We start from the raw sequence: 15,419 nt of genomic DNA on the forward strand, positions 1-15,419 counted from the left end.
ACATGTGCAATTTACGTTACACCCCAAAACGGGATGCGTGCGCATGCGAAACACCATATCTTCGACTTCTGGGGAAGTCGTCTACTAGTATCCATGGAACTATAAACCCCAGGAAGAACAACGAAACTAAGAGGATTAAAAAAACCTTTGTTTTAGTTTATCTTACAGTGCTTTCGCTTTTGTTTCCACGACATTAGTCATACTCCATGTTAGTTGCCGCCAATACGCCTGTATCAACCGCTTTGCTGGAAACAGAAAACTTGAAAAAAAAAATTCATATCTGCGCAGTAAAATATTTCATTCACTACGCATGCGCAAACAAGTCGGTCTGCAGCGTGACCTTCAGTGTACCGGAAATCATGCAACGGGTCGGAGTTTTAGCGAGTTTTCATAATTTTCAATGTCGTTTTTAGATTATTTATTGCTTTTTTCAATCCTCGAAAAAATAAGGTTGCGAAAGTTTGCGAAACATGGGGTTTGGTATGCTGTTTGTTGTTGAGATATCCCGACTTATTCCGTGTTTCCCTTCGATCGCCAGAAGTGGCAATGTGTTTTTTTTTCCCGTTGAATGTCGCTCATTTATCAGTGTTTTTGTCTTGGCGCCATTGTTTTTTATGCTATAACCGAAACAACTCGATCACGTGATATCCCGAAGTCGCTCGATTGACTCCGAAAATGACCGATAGCCTGAGATAAACGTTCATTTGCGTAAATCGGCTTATTTTTTAATGCGACGAAATAAACAGTCAAAATAAACATTCGACATCGCGGCAACTATCATAGTTCAAAGGAAACGAAGTGGTTGTTCTTCCTGTGGTTTATAGTTCCATGTAGTATCCCACCAGTCATTAATTACTCCGTACACGCTTCCACACTGATTGGGTCGCTGTAGTAGAGCATACAACAACGCCAATTTGGTTCCCTGTCTACGACATGCACTAATAAAACTCTGCATTCTGTAACGCCGTTATATACTGTTCCTGTGCATCCAAATAAGTCGGTCTGTCTACGCTTGTGTTCCAGTGCACTTCGCTTCATAAATTAGAATGAAACATGTCAGCAGCAGAAATTTTGCGTTCGTAAACAGAGCACCTTAGCTCCCGTGCTAAGGACTGGCCCTCCCAATGCATGGATGCAATTGGGTCTAGTCAAAATGCAAACATCAGCTAAAATCTTAGCCAGTACTTCATGTAGCATGAACACTATTATTGTCCAGCATTATAATACCGTGAACAAAAAAACATGCCATTCACTGCTAAGTCAGCTAGCGCTACACACATGGAGCTCTATGCTAGACCCCCTCCCCCATATAACTTACTGAACCACCCAACCCAGTTTTGTACACATGCAGTAGTCGTGGAATATTTTCACAGATAATTTTCATATCACATTAAACCATTCATAATAGAGAAAATAGCAAAATATAAAAATAAAGCAGAGCATCATGGGTATTTTTTAGTTGACTGTGTCTTAGCCACTTTAAAATCACCTTCCATCAACCCTTCAACATAAACTTCTACAGTTTATAACACATGTTATGAAAAGTTTCAATTTAAAATGTTATAGTTTGGGTGTATTTGAAGACTAAACTTTAGTTTTTTGTCATTATTAAAATGGGAATTTTGTTTATGTTTGAGCTTAACCCCACTCATAAAGACAGGCTCTTTTTTCGGATTAATAACTCTCTGTTTATGTGACTTTTTGGAGTAACCAGCTGTTTATGTGACTTTTTTTGGTGGAAAGTCAGTTGCTGAGTATTTTGGGGGTTGCACACTTTTCAAAGGTTCAGTAGTGAATGTCTTGTTTGTTTGTTTGTTCAAGGTATTAAAATGCTGGATATTGCCTTTATAAGAACAGGATGTAGTACAGAGTCTCATTGTCAGTCCATTTTTATCTCAAGAATAATGTCACAGAATGTGCTTGTATTGATTGTCAAGTTTAGTATAGTTATGAATAAGAATAGTTATGAATATAATAGTTAAATTTTCAAATGGACATCAAGTACAATGGTATTTTGGGTGATTAGCCTGGGCTCAATGTTTGCACACACTTCGTTAGCGCCCGTGATAAGGGTCTAGGCCGAATTTTGAAAACGGGTCATCTTCTATGTTCAATAATAACCTATTGCATTATACTATATATTATTAAGTCAACAGTATCAAGTGCATGATTTGTTGTGATTTTAAAAACAAATTAACCCAAAACGTCATATTTTTTCAAGATATATAATTCCATATTTCAAATTTTTCAAAATCTTGTATTTTACGTTTACCTACAATTGTACTGGCTTAAAATTGAAGCAAACTGAAGCGAGTGAGGAAAAAGAGGAGAGCTGTCAATCCCCATGTGCCATTACCGGGTATATCTGTGACATGAAAAAAAAAATGACCATTTTATTCATGTAATGAAAAATAAAATGATCATTATAATACCCATTAAAAAAATAGATTGTCACCCACTCCATCATTAAATAAAAAATTACTATTATTCTGACCAGTGTAAAAATAGTGGTCATTATAACTACCAGTTTGAAAATACTGGCCAATATTTTGACCATTAAAAAATTTCTGGTTGGTATTCTGGCCATTAAAAAAAAAGTGGCCATTACAATGGCCAGAAGTGACTTTTCAAAGGGGTCTGAGGGGTGAAAAAAACAGAGTTAAAGTGAAATGAAAAATTATTATAACCTCCTCACTAGCCTAAAAGTATGAATAAATATTCAAAAGTTGTGAAAATTAAATCTTTCCGAAACGCGACGGAATTTCCGAAAGTTATCCGGACGCTGTTTAGTATATTTCTGTTTGTGTCCCTTATTATAGACATACTACAAGCTTACAGTAACCAAACTCCCAAGCTGGCTAGGAGTTGACTTTGTCTTTCCATGAAAACCCACCATTTTTTAAAAGTGTACATCATAGTCATAACTAATTTATTAATTCAATTTATTCTTTGAAAGCTATCAATAGTAGATAAATTTAATGCATATTACTTGCACTACTTAGATATATAATGGTGTATGAAAGTTAGCTAAATGCTAAGTTACACTCAGACTGTATAGTAGGTTTAAGTGCAGGTACAAATTCTTTATTTGTTAGTCAACCAATTACAGAGCAGTACTGTTACTCCTACAAAAAGTTTTACCCAACGATGGAATCAGAAAATGGGACACGATATAAAGATCAATGTAACTGTTTAAATAATGAGCAAATAACTGTAAAAAAAAACATTTTTTTTTACCTTTTCATGAGTGTGACTGTCCCTATCCTTAAGATCTCCCCCGGGACCATTCATTGGATTAGAAGAGGATGACGAAGGAAGTGGTGTGGTTGGTTTTGCATCTCCTGCTGTCATTAATAACTGCTCCCCAATGCTGGTTAATGTTGTTGATTTCCTGGATGACCCATCAGCGGCCACAGTCGTTGGACTTGGAGATCTTTCGCTCACTTCATTCTTTTTATCTCCCTCGTCATCATCGAACTTCACCTCATCATACTTGTTATCTTCAATGGATCTACCATCAGAAACGGCAAACACGACACCACATACGCCACACATTGTGTCAGTCAGCGTATACTGTTCCAAAGGATCTTTGACTTGGATAACAGGTTCGGGGGCATGTGAATAGTCTTGTATCTCTCGCAAAGAATGACGGCCGTTGCAAACAAGTGCTTTCAAACTGCATCGTAATCTGTGTGCTCTATAATAGCGTACTATTATATTCTTCGCTTGTATCTGCATTCGTCGTTGTCTATCGTGATAGGCTTGCTCCTGTCTAACACGAGCTATCTCATCTGGCTTTACAGGGAAATCTTCAAGTTCACGCATGACATTAGCACTGTCCATTTCTGGTGGTATTTCAGTCGCAATTGTGGTTTTGAATCTTCTAAAGGTCTTCTTTTCTGAGAGATTTTCGTGGTACAATCCTTGCATCCAGGGATCCCATCTCCAAGTGCAGCTATATAAGTACTCATCTTCTCGTCTACGAAGAAGTGTCTTCAGAATTACTACGATATCTGAAATGCCTTCAGCACGATGGATGGCATTGATGGCATCCGACAGTCTGTAAGGTAGTCTTGAGCTTAGTTCTATGTTCATCAGCTGCTTTCTCAGCATCAGTTCACAGTCGATTGGGGTCACGTATTCAATATTCACCAACATCACTAGTGCTAGAATCAACGCACGCTCAGCTTCTCCAGACTTTATGTACTCGTCTGTTTCCAAATAAAACGCATCGCCAAGAATATTGAAGTGTTTGGAAAGTTCACCGCACATCAGTTTAACCATGAAACGAATCTGTCCACTCAAAAGCTTGATACTGTCCGGTTTGAACTGGTAGTTATTAACAGAGACATATGTACCATATTTACCTCTTCCGGTACCCAACAAGGCATCGAAAAAGTTGATTTGCGCCAGGTAGTTTGCAGGAACGATGACTGAAATATTGTTACACCTTGCATAGACAGCGAGACATACAGTATATTTCAGTTCCAGGAACATGACTGCATTGGTGATAGATGGGATGAGTGGGTCGACTGCTCTCTTTGCCGGCAGACCTAAGAAACGGTTGAATATGCCAACAGATTGGACTGGATCATTCCATTCATACATGCAACGAACAGACTCAAAGAAAGTATGCATCATACTGAAGAACTCCACTTTATTTTTGCTCTTTTCAGACCACAAACCAATATGGAGGGGAATCCTCTCTGGGTTGGCTAGTCTCTTCTCTTTTACTTCTACACCGTACTCGGCCTGCATATTGATGAGCCATTCCTGGAAGACATGATGTTCTTCTAGCGCTAGCAGATGCAACATCCATATAAGGAAATACATATCTGTATTGGATCGCTGGTTTATAAGACTCGCTGATTTCCATTTATGCTCTGCTAGAACACGTAGCTGGTTTACAACGGCAGGTCGACGCACTATTTGCAACACTTGATTCATAGCCAGCGGATTGTCGCTGCAGACTTTAAGGTGAGAGTGTTTCGGCAACAAAGCTTCATGGAGAAGAAGGCAAAGGCGTTCAGATTCTTTGGTTAAATCATCAAAAGCAACCATGCTTTTAGTATGATGCTTCCGGCCGTGTGAAGCTTTCATCAACAGATCATGCAACATGATTTCAGCGGTGACTGAATTCAGGTATGAATGGTAATCGTGTCTTGAATAGGGAACGTGTAAGTGTGGACATGTGTTTGTACTTCTACATTGGAATCCCATTATATAATCCTGACACTGCTGCAGTTTGGTTTGCTCATTCTGTAATAGCTGTTTAGAAGATTTAATCCATTCGAGACCCATCTTAAACAGATGCATCATTATTTTCTTCCGAGCTTGACTGGCACTCACCTCAAGACTACCACGCATGTCACCAGAAATTTTGAGAAACCGAGCTCCTTCATGAACAAGTATCTCTTTCATGTAGTTGGTCTCGTCCTTCAAACCGTAAAATGTATAGCACAAGTCAGCGTTATGATTCTGTACAGGTCCAATTGGATTGTCTAGATAAGAGATCAACTTGAATAGCTGGTCAAGTCTGGGAAGAACGTTGGATCGAATATCCCGACTGGTCGTGGGTGGTTCAAATTTCAGTAGTTTGTTGGTACACTCAATCTGGCCTATGCTGTTGTTAGCTTTGAAATACAAATGGTACGCCTCTTTCAGTATCGCCTTATTCTTTTTTATATGAGCAACAGTATAGGTTGCTTCTGCCTCACCATGTAGATCGTTCAGTCCACGGAACAACATGATTGCTTCGTCTAAATACTGCACAGACTCTTCACTTTCGATGTTTACACGGCCATATGATGCAAGAACTTCAGCCCTAAATCGCGGATCTACCGTGGCATCCACGCATTCAAGCGTCTCCTTCAGCTTTCCTCTTGACCTCATGAGTTTTGCGGCTTCCAATATTCGGCCGTTCTCCTTAAGAATGGTAGCAGCATGTGCATCTAGCTTCCTCTCCTTAAGGAAGTCCAGTTGGTCATCGACCTCTGGAAGCCGACTGAGGACACCCAGCATTTGGTCATACTTACGTCTATGATAATAGTATTCAGCTGAACTGAAGCATAATCTCTCAATGGTATGGAGAACTCTGAAAAAAATAAAGTATTGAATTAATATATATTATTAACATGTCATTACCCATATTTAGACATTATGTTATGTCACTGTTGTGCTCTACCAGACACAGTATTATTTCATTGCCCTGAATCTGCATAACACTATAAATGATTTAATGTATACTATAAGTGACTCAATTAATGTTCACTTGCATATACATGATTCAATGAATACTCAGTGTACATAAGTGATGTAACATACATTATATAAGTGACTTAATACACAATACATGTGTTTAGATAAATTCACAGGTCAAAGTGGTGACAGGGTCAAAGTTGAGAATAGTGGTGACAGGGTCAAAGTTGAGAATAGTGGTGACAGGGTCAAATATGAGAATAGTGGTGACAGGGTCAAAGTTGAGAATAGTGGTGACAGGGTAAAAGTTGAGAATAGTGGTGACGGTAAAAGTTGAGAATAGTGGTGACAGGGTCAAATATGAGAATGGTGGTGACAAGGTCAAATATGAGAATGGTGGTGACAAGGTCAATATTGAGATTAGTGGTGACAGGGTCAAAGTTGAGATTAGTGGTGACTGGATCAAAGTTGAAAATAGTGGTGACAGGGTCAAAGTTGAGAATAGTGGTGACAGGGTAAAAGTTGAAAATAGTGGTGACAGGGTCAAAATTGAGAATAGTGATGACAGGGTAAAAGTTGAGAATAGTGGTGACAGGGTAAAAGTTGAGAATGGTGGTGATAGGGTCAAAGTTGAGAATAGTGGTGACAGGGTCAAAGTTGAGAATGGTGGTGATAGCGTCAGAGTTGAGAATAGGGGTGACTGTTTCAAGGGCCAAAGTTATGGTGAAATAAAAGGACCACAGGGATATGGCTTACCCAGGAGAGTTTCTTTGCAATTCAGCAGGGATTGGCAAATTCCTGTCTTGGTAATCCTGCTTGAAGATATTGTATCTCTCGACAACATCAGCAGCTTTGTCGTAGGCATTGATGGATGACAGTAATTCTATCGATTTCCAGTAACAACCTGAGAGTTCGTAGCACCTTGCTGCCGCACTTGGCATCTTCAATCTCTTCTCATATAAGATGGCTGCATTGGTCACCTGTAGAAAAGAAATAGAACAGCAGTTAAGTACATGTATTGATAAAACAAAGCGCATGCACTAATCTGACTGATATCTGATGAGTTCAGGCACTGGTTTCGTTGGATATTTGCTCCAAACCACATCTCCACAAGCATAAAGCCAAGTCTACATTTACCTTTCCCAACTTCTCAAATAATTGTGCAGATAACTTGTATTCTTTTGCATTGAACAGACATCGAGCTGCTTCGTGTGGCAGATCACATAGCATGAACTGATCAGCAGACTTTAGAAATTCCTCCCTCATTTTACGTGGATTTTCACGCAGTCTGCCTGCTTCGAGTGCGCGATACTGTGCAAGAGACATCTTTTCTTTGGTAGCTACAATGAAAAAGTGATGACATAAATGACACGCATTTCGTATGTTTAATTGTCTCCTATTTGTTGTAATTAAGGGCCAACATTTTAAAAATGAATGAAAAGTGATTGATTTCAATTTGAAGTTTTGTAAACCATTTAATTTATGGATTTACAGAATTTGATTTCATAATATACTCACATTAAGGACCACAAATTTGTCGGAAAGTTGCTGTGACTCTGTGCCTTTTCACAGACTTGTGAGCTTTATGCCAATTTGTCTTTTGCAAAATTACAATGTCAATCTATTTACAGTATAAATATGAATATTTACATTGAAAAAAAAAAAATTCATATATGTTTTGTATATATACAAGGTTGCTATATAATGCATTGACAACAAAAAACAGAATTATTCTACATGAGTGAAAATGTGGAAACATCTGATTTCAAAACCAGGAGCATATAAATAATAATTGCTTAAATTAATAATTAAACTAATTGGATACTAAGCTAAATTCATTATATGAATGCTATATGTTTACAATACAAGCTGGAGTACAGTGCAGCCATGTACATGTACAGCAGTCACAGGTGACTCAAGTACTGAGATAATTTTATTGTATACATACCATCTCCTCCTTTTTTATAGCATTTAGCAGCAACTTGCCACAACTTGTTATTATAGAAATAGTCACCGCGGCTGTTCCATTCTTCTACACTGGACACAGAGGCAAACATAGCATCGGACAAACCTTAAATAAAAACAAGTAATTTAGTGGCGAGAATGACAATTAATGCAAATTGTCATTTGAAATTTATTTATTTATTCCAGACCATCTGTGCAGCATCAGAAATTGACCAATTGATGCCAAATATAGCCTAATTTATGCAAATTAATTTAATTAGCAAACATGATTTCAATCCGAAACTAAATTTATCAGGTTGTTTGCATTGTACCTAGTTTCTCTGAAATGCGTTGATTGTTTCTTGAGATATTGGCTGTTTAGCTAACTATGCAAATTAGGGAATAAGTATGAACTATGATATCTATTTTAACCTCAAACTAATAAGATCTGTAGATTAACTAATGCATTAAGTGTCATGGAAATACAATGATTGGTATCCGTTATGAAGCTAAAAATTGGTTAATGGTTATGCAAATTAGGTAATTAGTATGCATAGATTTCAACCGCAAACAAATAAGGTCTGTGCCTTGTTCCCAGGCATCTACATGTATACACCAAATGAAATGCAATGACTGGTTGAGATTTTGGTGGAAAACCTGAAAAACTAATTATTATACAAATTAGGTAATTTAATATGCACAGACTTTAACCCCAAACTAATGAAGTCAGTGCATTGTTCCATAGCATCCATGTATAAAGTTTCATCGAAATGTGCTGAAGACTACTTGAGATATTGATGGAAAAGCCAAAAATTTACTAAATTATTATGCAAATTAGGTAATTAGCACAGATTTTAAACCAAAACTAATTAGCTCTGTACATTGTCCTAGAGCATCTATTTACCAAATTTCATTGAAATGTGATGATTGGTTCTTAAAATAATGGTGGAACAGACATACAATGTACATACATACACACAGACAGGGTAACCGCAAAGACTCCCTTTATGTGCTTCACACACTGGACTCAAAAAATCTAAATTCACAAAAGAACTTACTTCCTTCACCATTTTCATTTTTGGCCACACTGATGACATTGACTAGTTTCCTCTTTCTGAAATACTCAAACATGGGTGCTCTCTTTTCAGGATCTTCATCAAATATCCACACATTGACTCTGGCTCGGGTCAAAGCAGTATACAAATACTTCAATTCTGAATTCAACACCTGCATAAACAAAATAATCAGGAATTAATTAGCTGTGTCAAGTTTTTTTTTGGGAGGGAAGGATTTAAAAAGAAGTCAGATTTTGAGCAAAAGAATTGCATAACATAAGAAATGGCCAAATATCAAATCCTAAGAACATAATCTTATTATTTGATCACAAATTTCCTCGCAAATTTAAGCTACCCTGTAAAATTTAGTTATAGTGTTTTTTTATTTTGCAAAGGTTGGAGGCCAAGTTCAAAACAGATTCAGCTGGCAATGTTTCGAGAAATGTTGCAAGCAAGATTCATAGTGGTTTTCCAGATCATTTTATTTTGGCACCCATGGTAATATACCTCATTTAATTTTATTGAGGATATGAGAATTGACAAATTGATGTTGGTGGCTAAAAATTACATATTAAACTGCCTGGCACATCATTTAAACCTCCTTATTATGTTCAGGCATTCTCATGGATCTACGACGTAAAAACCGAATAAGATAAAATGAATTCACATCATTATATCTTACCTTGTGTTTATCACAATCAAATTGCAATGCTCTTGGCTTGGCAGTGCTGCTAACATGCTCATTGAGATCTAACTCTACTAGATTTTGTGATAACTTGCTTGATTTTCCTTTACTGTCTTGGAAGTCTTCAATTAATTTCTCCAGATACGCTGTTACCACTCTCCATTCTTTGTTAGCCTAATATTAAAAATGTAGAAAGTGGTACTGATTTAAGGAGCAGTATTGTCATGTTTATATCTACAATTCACAAAAACATATTTTAAATTATTCAAAGCAATTGTAGTTCAGCATTTTTGAAATGGACACAATTTTAGGTTTGATGTACATTGCTTCACAGAATTAGTTAGTACTTGCAAGCCCCCCCCCCCCAAGCTCCAGAGTCAGATTAGAAATGATTGAAAAGCTAGTTAACATCTTAGCTGCATTAATGTAGTGTCAGAATAAAAACTTTCAGATGAAGTATCCTTTGTTATACTGGTGCAAAGATTCTCAGAGAATGAAGTTGGATTTCCTAGAAATTTTTGTATATGTTAAATCATACATCATGTTAGTTCATACAAAAGACTTCATTCTCCGTAAGTAAATAATTTACAATCCAATAATAATTCAATACAAATACTGATTCAATTTGTTTACCAGAATTCAGCTGGAGAAAAAAAACAATTATTTTCTTAACAATAATATTTTCTTTCATGAGAACTTTTACTCATTGAATGTGTAAGTCAACTTTTGTCCCCATCCACAATAATTTCAAATTTTTTTTAATATTAACACAGTCTCTCTATAGATAGGGACTGTGATAATAAGTACTGTAGCCAATAAAAAATCAGATCCATTTGGTCTAAAATTATCAAAGATATAGAAAAATATATAAAAGTGTAAAAAAATGTTGTATCAACATTTTGGCAGAATTTTTTTTTAGCAGTAATAACAGTAACTTACAGCGGAATCCTTGAAGAAATTATAGAGAAGAACGTCATCAAACTCCAGCCCCTTTGATTCATATATTGTAAGTACCAGTCCAAGACTGAGTTCTTCTGGTAGGTTAGCTTTAGCCTCCTCATTAGCAACAAGTATAACCTGATAATAATAACATACTAGATTTATTTCAATGCACTAAGAATTTAATATACTGGTGGTGCAGTGGTTATTGCACTGGATCCATGATTGATCTTACCTAAGAGTTGAACACTAAAATGGACTAGGCCTGGGTGAGCTAAGTACATCATAGACTGGTGGTGCAGTGGTTGTTGCACTGGATCCATGATTGATCTTACCTAAGAGTTGAACACTAAAATGGACTAGACCTGGGTGAGCTAAGTATACCATAGACTGGTGGTGCAGTGGTTGTTGCACTGGATTCATGATTGATCTTACCTAAGAGTTGAACACTAAAATGGACTAGGCCTGGGTGAGCTAAGTACACCATAGACTGGTGGTGCAGTGGTTGTTGCACTGGATCCATGATTGATCTTACCTAAGAGTTGAACACTAAAATGGACTAGACCTGGGTGAGCTAAGTATACTATAGACTGGTGGTGCAGTGGTTGTTGCGCTGGATCCATGATTGATCTTACCTAAGAGTTGAACACTAAAATGGACTAGGCCTGGGTGAGCTAAGTATACTATAGACTGGTGGTGCAGTGGTTGTTGCACTGGATCCATGATTGATCTTACCTAAGAGTTGAACACTAAAATGGACTAGGCCTGGGTGAGCTAAGTATACTATAGACTGGTGGTGCAGTGGTTGTTGCACTGGATCCATGATTGATCTTACCTAAGAGTTGAACACTAAAATGGACTAGGCCTGGGTGAGCTAAGTACACCATAGACTGGTGGTGCAGTGGTTGTTGCACTGGATCCATGATTGATCTTACCTAAGAGTTGAACACTAAATTGGACTAGGCCTGGGTGAGCTAAGTACACCATAGACTGGTGGTGCAGTGGTTGTTGCACTGGATCCATGATTGATCTTACCTAAGAGTTGAACACTAAAATGGACTAGGCCTGGGTGAGCTAAGTACATCATAGACTGGTGGTGCAGTAGTTGTTGCACTGGATCCATGATTGATCTTACCTAAGAGTTGAACACTAAAATGGACTAGGCCTGGGTGAGCTAAGTATACCATAGACTGGTGGTGCAGTGGTTGTTGCACTGGATCCATGATTGATCTTACCTAAGAGTTGAACACTAAAATGGACTAGGCCTGGGTGAGCTAAGTACACCATAGACTGGTGGTGCAGTGGTTGTTGCACTGGATCCATGATTGATCTTACCTAAGAGTTGAACACTAAAATGGACTAGGCCTGGGTGAGCTAAGTACGCCATAGACTGGTGGTGCAGTGGTTGTTGCACTGGATCCAGGATTGATCTTACCTAAGAGTTGAACACTAAAATGGACTAGGCCTGGGTGAGCTAAGTATACCATAGACTGGTGGTGCAGTGGTTGTTGCACTGGATCCATGATTGATCTTACCTAAGAGTTGAACACTAAATTGGACTAGGCCTGGGTGAGCTAAGTACACCATAGACTGGTGGTGCAGTGGTTGTTGCACTGGATCCATGATTGATCTTACCTAAGAGTTGAACACTAAAATGGACTAGGCCTGGGTGAGCTAAGTATACTATAGACTGGTGGTGCAGTGGTTGTTGCACTGGATCCATGATTGATCTTACCTAAGAGTTGAACACTAAAATGGACTAGGCCTGGGTGAGCTAAGTATACTATAGACTGGTGGTGCAGTGGTTGTTGCACTGGATCCATGATTGATCTTACCTAAGAGTTGAACACTAAAATGGACTAGGCCTGGGTGACCTAAGTATACAATAGACTGGTGGTGCAGTGGTTGTTGCAGTGGATCCATGATTGATCTTACCTAAGAGTTGAACACTAAAATGGACTAGGCCTGGGTGAGCTAAGTATACCATAGACTGGTGGTGCAGTGGTTGTTGCACTGGATCCATGATTGATCTTACCTAAGAGTTGAACACTAAAATGGACTAGGCCTGGGTGAGCTAAGTATACCATAGACTGGTGGTGCAGTGGTTGTTGCACTGGATCCATGATTGATCTTACCTAAGAGTTGAACACTAAAATGGACTAGGCCTGGGTGAGCTAAGTACGCCATAGACTGGTGGTGCAGTGGTTGTTGCACTGGATCCATGATTGATCTTACCTAAGAGTTGAACACTAAAATGGACTAGGCCTGGGTGAGCTAAGTACGCCATAGACTGGTGGTGCAGTAGTTGTTGCACTGGATCCATGATTGATCTTACCAAAGAGTTGAACACTAAAATGGACTAGGCCTGGGTGAGCTAAGTATACTATAGACTGGTGGTGCAGTGGTTGTTGCACTGGATCCATGATTGATCTTACCTAAGAGTTGAACACTAAAATGGACTAGACCTGGGTGAGCTAAGTACACCATAGACTGGTGGTGCAGTGGTTGTTGCACTGGATCCATGATTGATCTTACCGTAGAGTTGAACACTAAAATGGACTAGGCCTGGGTGAGCTAAGTACACCATAGACTGGTGGTGCAGTGGTTGTTGCACTGGATCCATGATTGATCTTACCTAAGAGTTGAACACTAAAATGGACTAGGCTTGCCAGTGAGCTAAGTACGCCATAGACTTGATGGTAAGGCTAAGACCACATTCACCAATGACTGCTGAGGGTGGAAACCACAGGTGGTTTTATACAACCAGGTCTTGTTGGTGACCAGAAAACTAAACTTACAAATGGCTCCCAACAAGTTGCGTAGGGCTTGTGATATTAGTGGTTGGTGCCAAAATAATGCAATATATGCATGTACCATTAATACAGTTATACAAACCTGTATGTAAACTCCCATACATGAAATGTTGTTTCAGTACATGCTATTCTAATTCTAATCTATTTGCAGCATTAGATTATCTAGTTTCTATTCACAAATACACGTAGCTGCCATCACGTAATGCATGATTGCAAAAATCTTTAGAAATAACATTTCTCAAAAATTAGTTATTAAAGAATCATGCTATTTTAATTTTTTATTTTAATTTGCACAATATTTACTACATATTAGGTTACCTGGTGGGCACCAAATTCTATCTCAGACGTTCTTCGCTTGTTGCCTCTCAACAACAGAGCCAGGTCGCTAAAGCTGCAAGATTCCAATATCACTGGCTGTGGTCCATCAAATAAACCTTGATCCTTCTGTAGTCTATCAAATGACTCAGGAAAGAATTCAATCATCAAATCAACAACGCTTGTTGCCAGATTCAAGATCCCTAGAAAATAAAAACATTGTAAAATGACACACATGTAGACCAGGATAGACAATATAATTTAAGTAATAATTTAAAGCATATGAATATTTTTAAACTGATCAAAAAATTGTTTTACATGGTGATCAAAATTATAAAAAATATTGTCCTTAATTGTAACTATAAGTTTATTATATATTATTATTATATATATACATTTTACATATATAAAGCTTTTGACATACTTCAACATTTTTACAATGTAATAGAAAATCCACATAAATTTGAAACAGCAGTCACGTGTATGAGAATGAACTTACCAGCATGGGATCTATAGTTGTGAGTCAGTTGATAGACTCGCTTTGGTACCGTAACTCTTGCAGTTTTACCAACCGCTTTCATAGATTTACTGGCAAAGTGGAATAATGTCTTCAAGTCATCAAATCGAAAAGCCACACCTCTCATGATGCTTTGGGCAGTATCACCTATCAATGCAATTCAAGGGAAACATTTGTAATCGGTGACACGCATATGCTCGTTACAGACTGCTATCCAGACAAATCTGTTATTACAGTGCATCACTTTCATACGAATTTAATATGGTTTAGAATATTTTGTGTTACAGCAAATTGTGAATTGTTCATTTACCAGTTGCCAGTTGTACTGATCATTGCTATGTTGAGAATGCTTGTTTAGAATGCATGTGCTTGCAAATAAATTTTGTTAATAACCAGTGATGTATATGTATCTACTGTATGTAATAAAATTATTATAGCTGAATATTGGCATTTGTAATCTCATGCAACATTTGTCTTCCTCACGCAAATGCTCCCATGTGCTTGGGCTCAAAAGTTTGCTTCTGACCAGTAATATACAACTGGGTGAAACACAACATACAAAGAATGTGAATACATGTACGTGCCAATCAGAGCATCAGAAGGCGATCAATATTGACATCAAGTCAAACTTACCAGTTAAAAAGAGGGCGTTTGGATTACTACAGCATCGAATAATCACAGACAATTCGGCCTGTGTGAAATCTTGTGTCTCGTCAATGTAAAACTGATGCACGACCCAATCAGGAACTCTAACTTTCTTGAGTCGACTTGAAACACTGTACACCAGATCACACTCATCAAACAGATTGTGTTGACTCTTCACATGCTGTGATATAATAAAATGTAGAAAATCTAATATTAATTTGTACTATCATATTTCCCTGGTCATAAACATAACATTTATGCAAGTTTTCTTGTAAAACCAAACTGCCCTTGTCAGAGCCACCATCCAC

General features: G+C 37.8%; 1 protein-coding gene across 1 annotated transcript in view; it reads right to left on the reverse strand.

The window, feature by feature from the left end:
- Nucleotides 1–15,419, reverse strand: part of LOC102808116 (TPR and ankyrin repeat-containing protein 1-like) — a 57,766-nt gene that overhangs the window by 10,160 nt on the left and 32,187 nt on the right. The window contains exons 25-34 of the mRNA XM_085501902.1: nt 15,100–15,292; nt 14,449–14,613; nt 13,953–14,152; nt 10,822–10,959; nt 9,880–10,056; nt 9,201–9,369; nt 8,147–8,269; nt 7,336–7,538; nt 6,955–7,178; nt 3,238–6,094 (exon numbers count right to left, since the gene is read on the reverse strand). Of these exons, the coding sequence (XP_085358028.1) occupies nt 3,238–6,094; nt 6,955–7,178; nt 7,336–7,538; nt 8,147–8,269; nt 9,201–9,369; nt 9,880–10,056; nt 10,822–10,959; nt 13,953–14,152; nt 14,449–14,613; nt 15,100–15,292 (4,449 nt within the window). The remainder of the gene's footprint in view (nt 1–3,237; nt 6,095–6,954; nt 7,179–7,335; nt 7,539–8,146; nt 8,270–9,200; nt 9,370–9,879; nt 10,057–10,821; nt 10,960–13,952; nt 14,153–14,448; nt 14,614–15,099; nt 15,293–15,419) is intronic.

This window comes from Saccoglossus kowalevskii, chromosome 7, assembly GCF_978046115.1.
Source record: "Saccoglossus kowalevskii chromosome 7, keSacKowa6.1, whole genome shotgun sequence".
NCBI classification, from domain to species: Eukaryota; Metazoa; Hemichordata; class Enteropneusta; family Harrimaniidae; genus Saccoglossus; species Saccoglossus kowalevskii.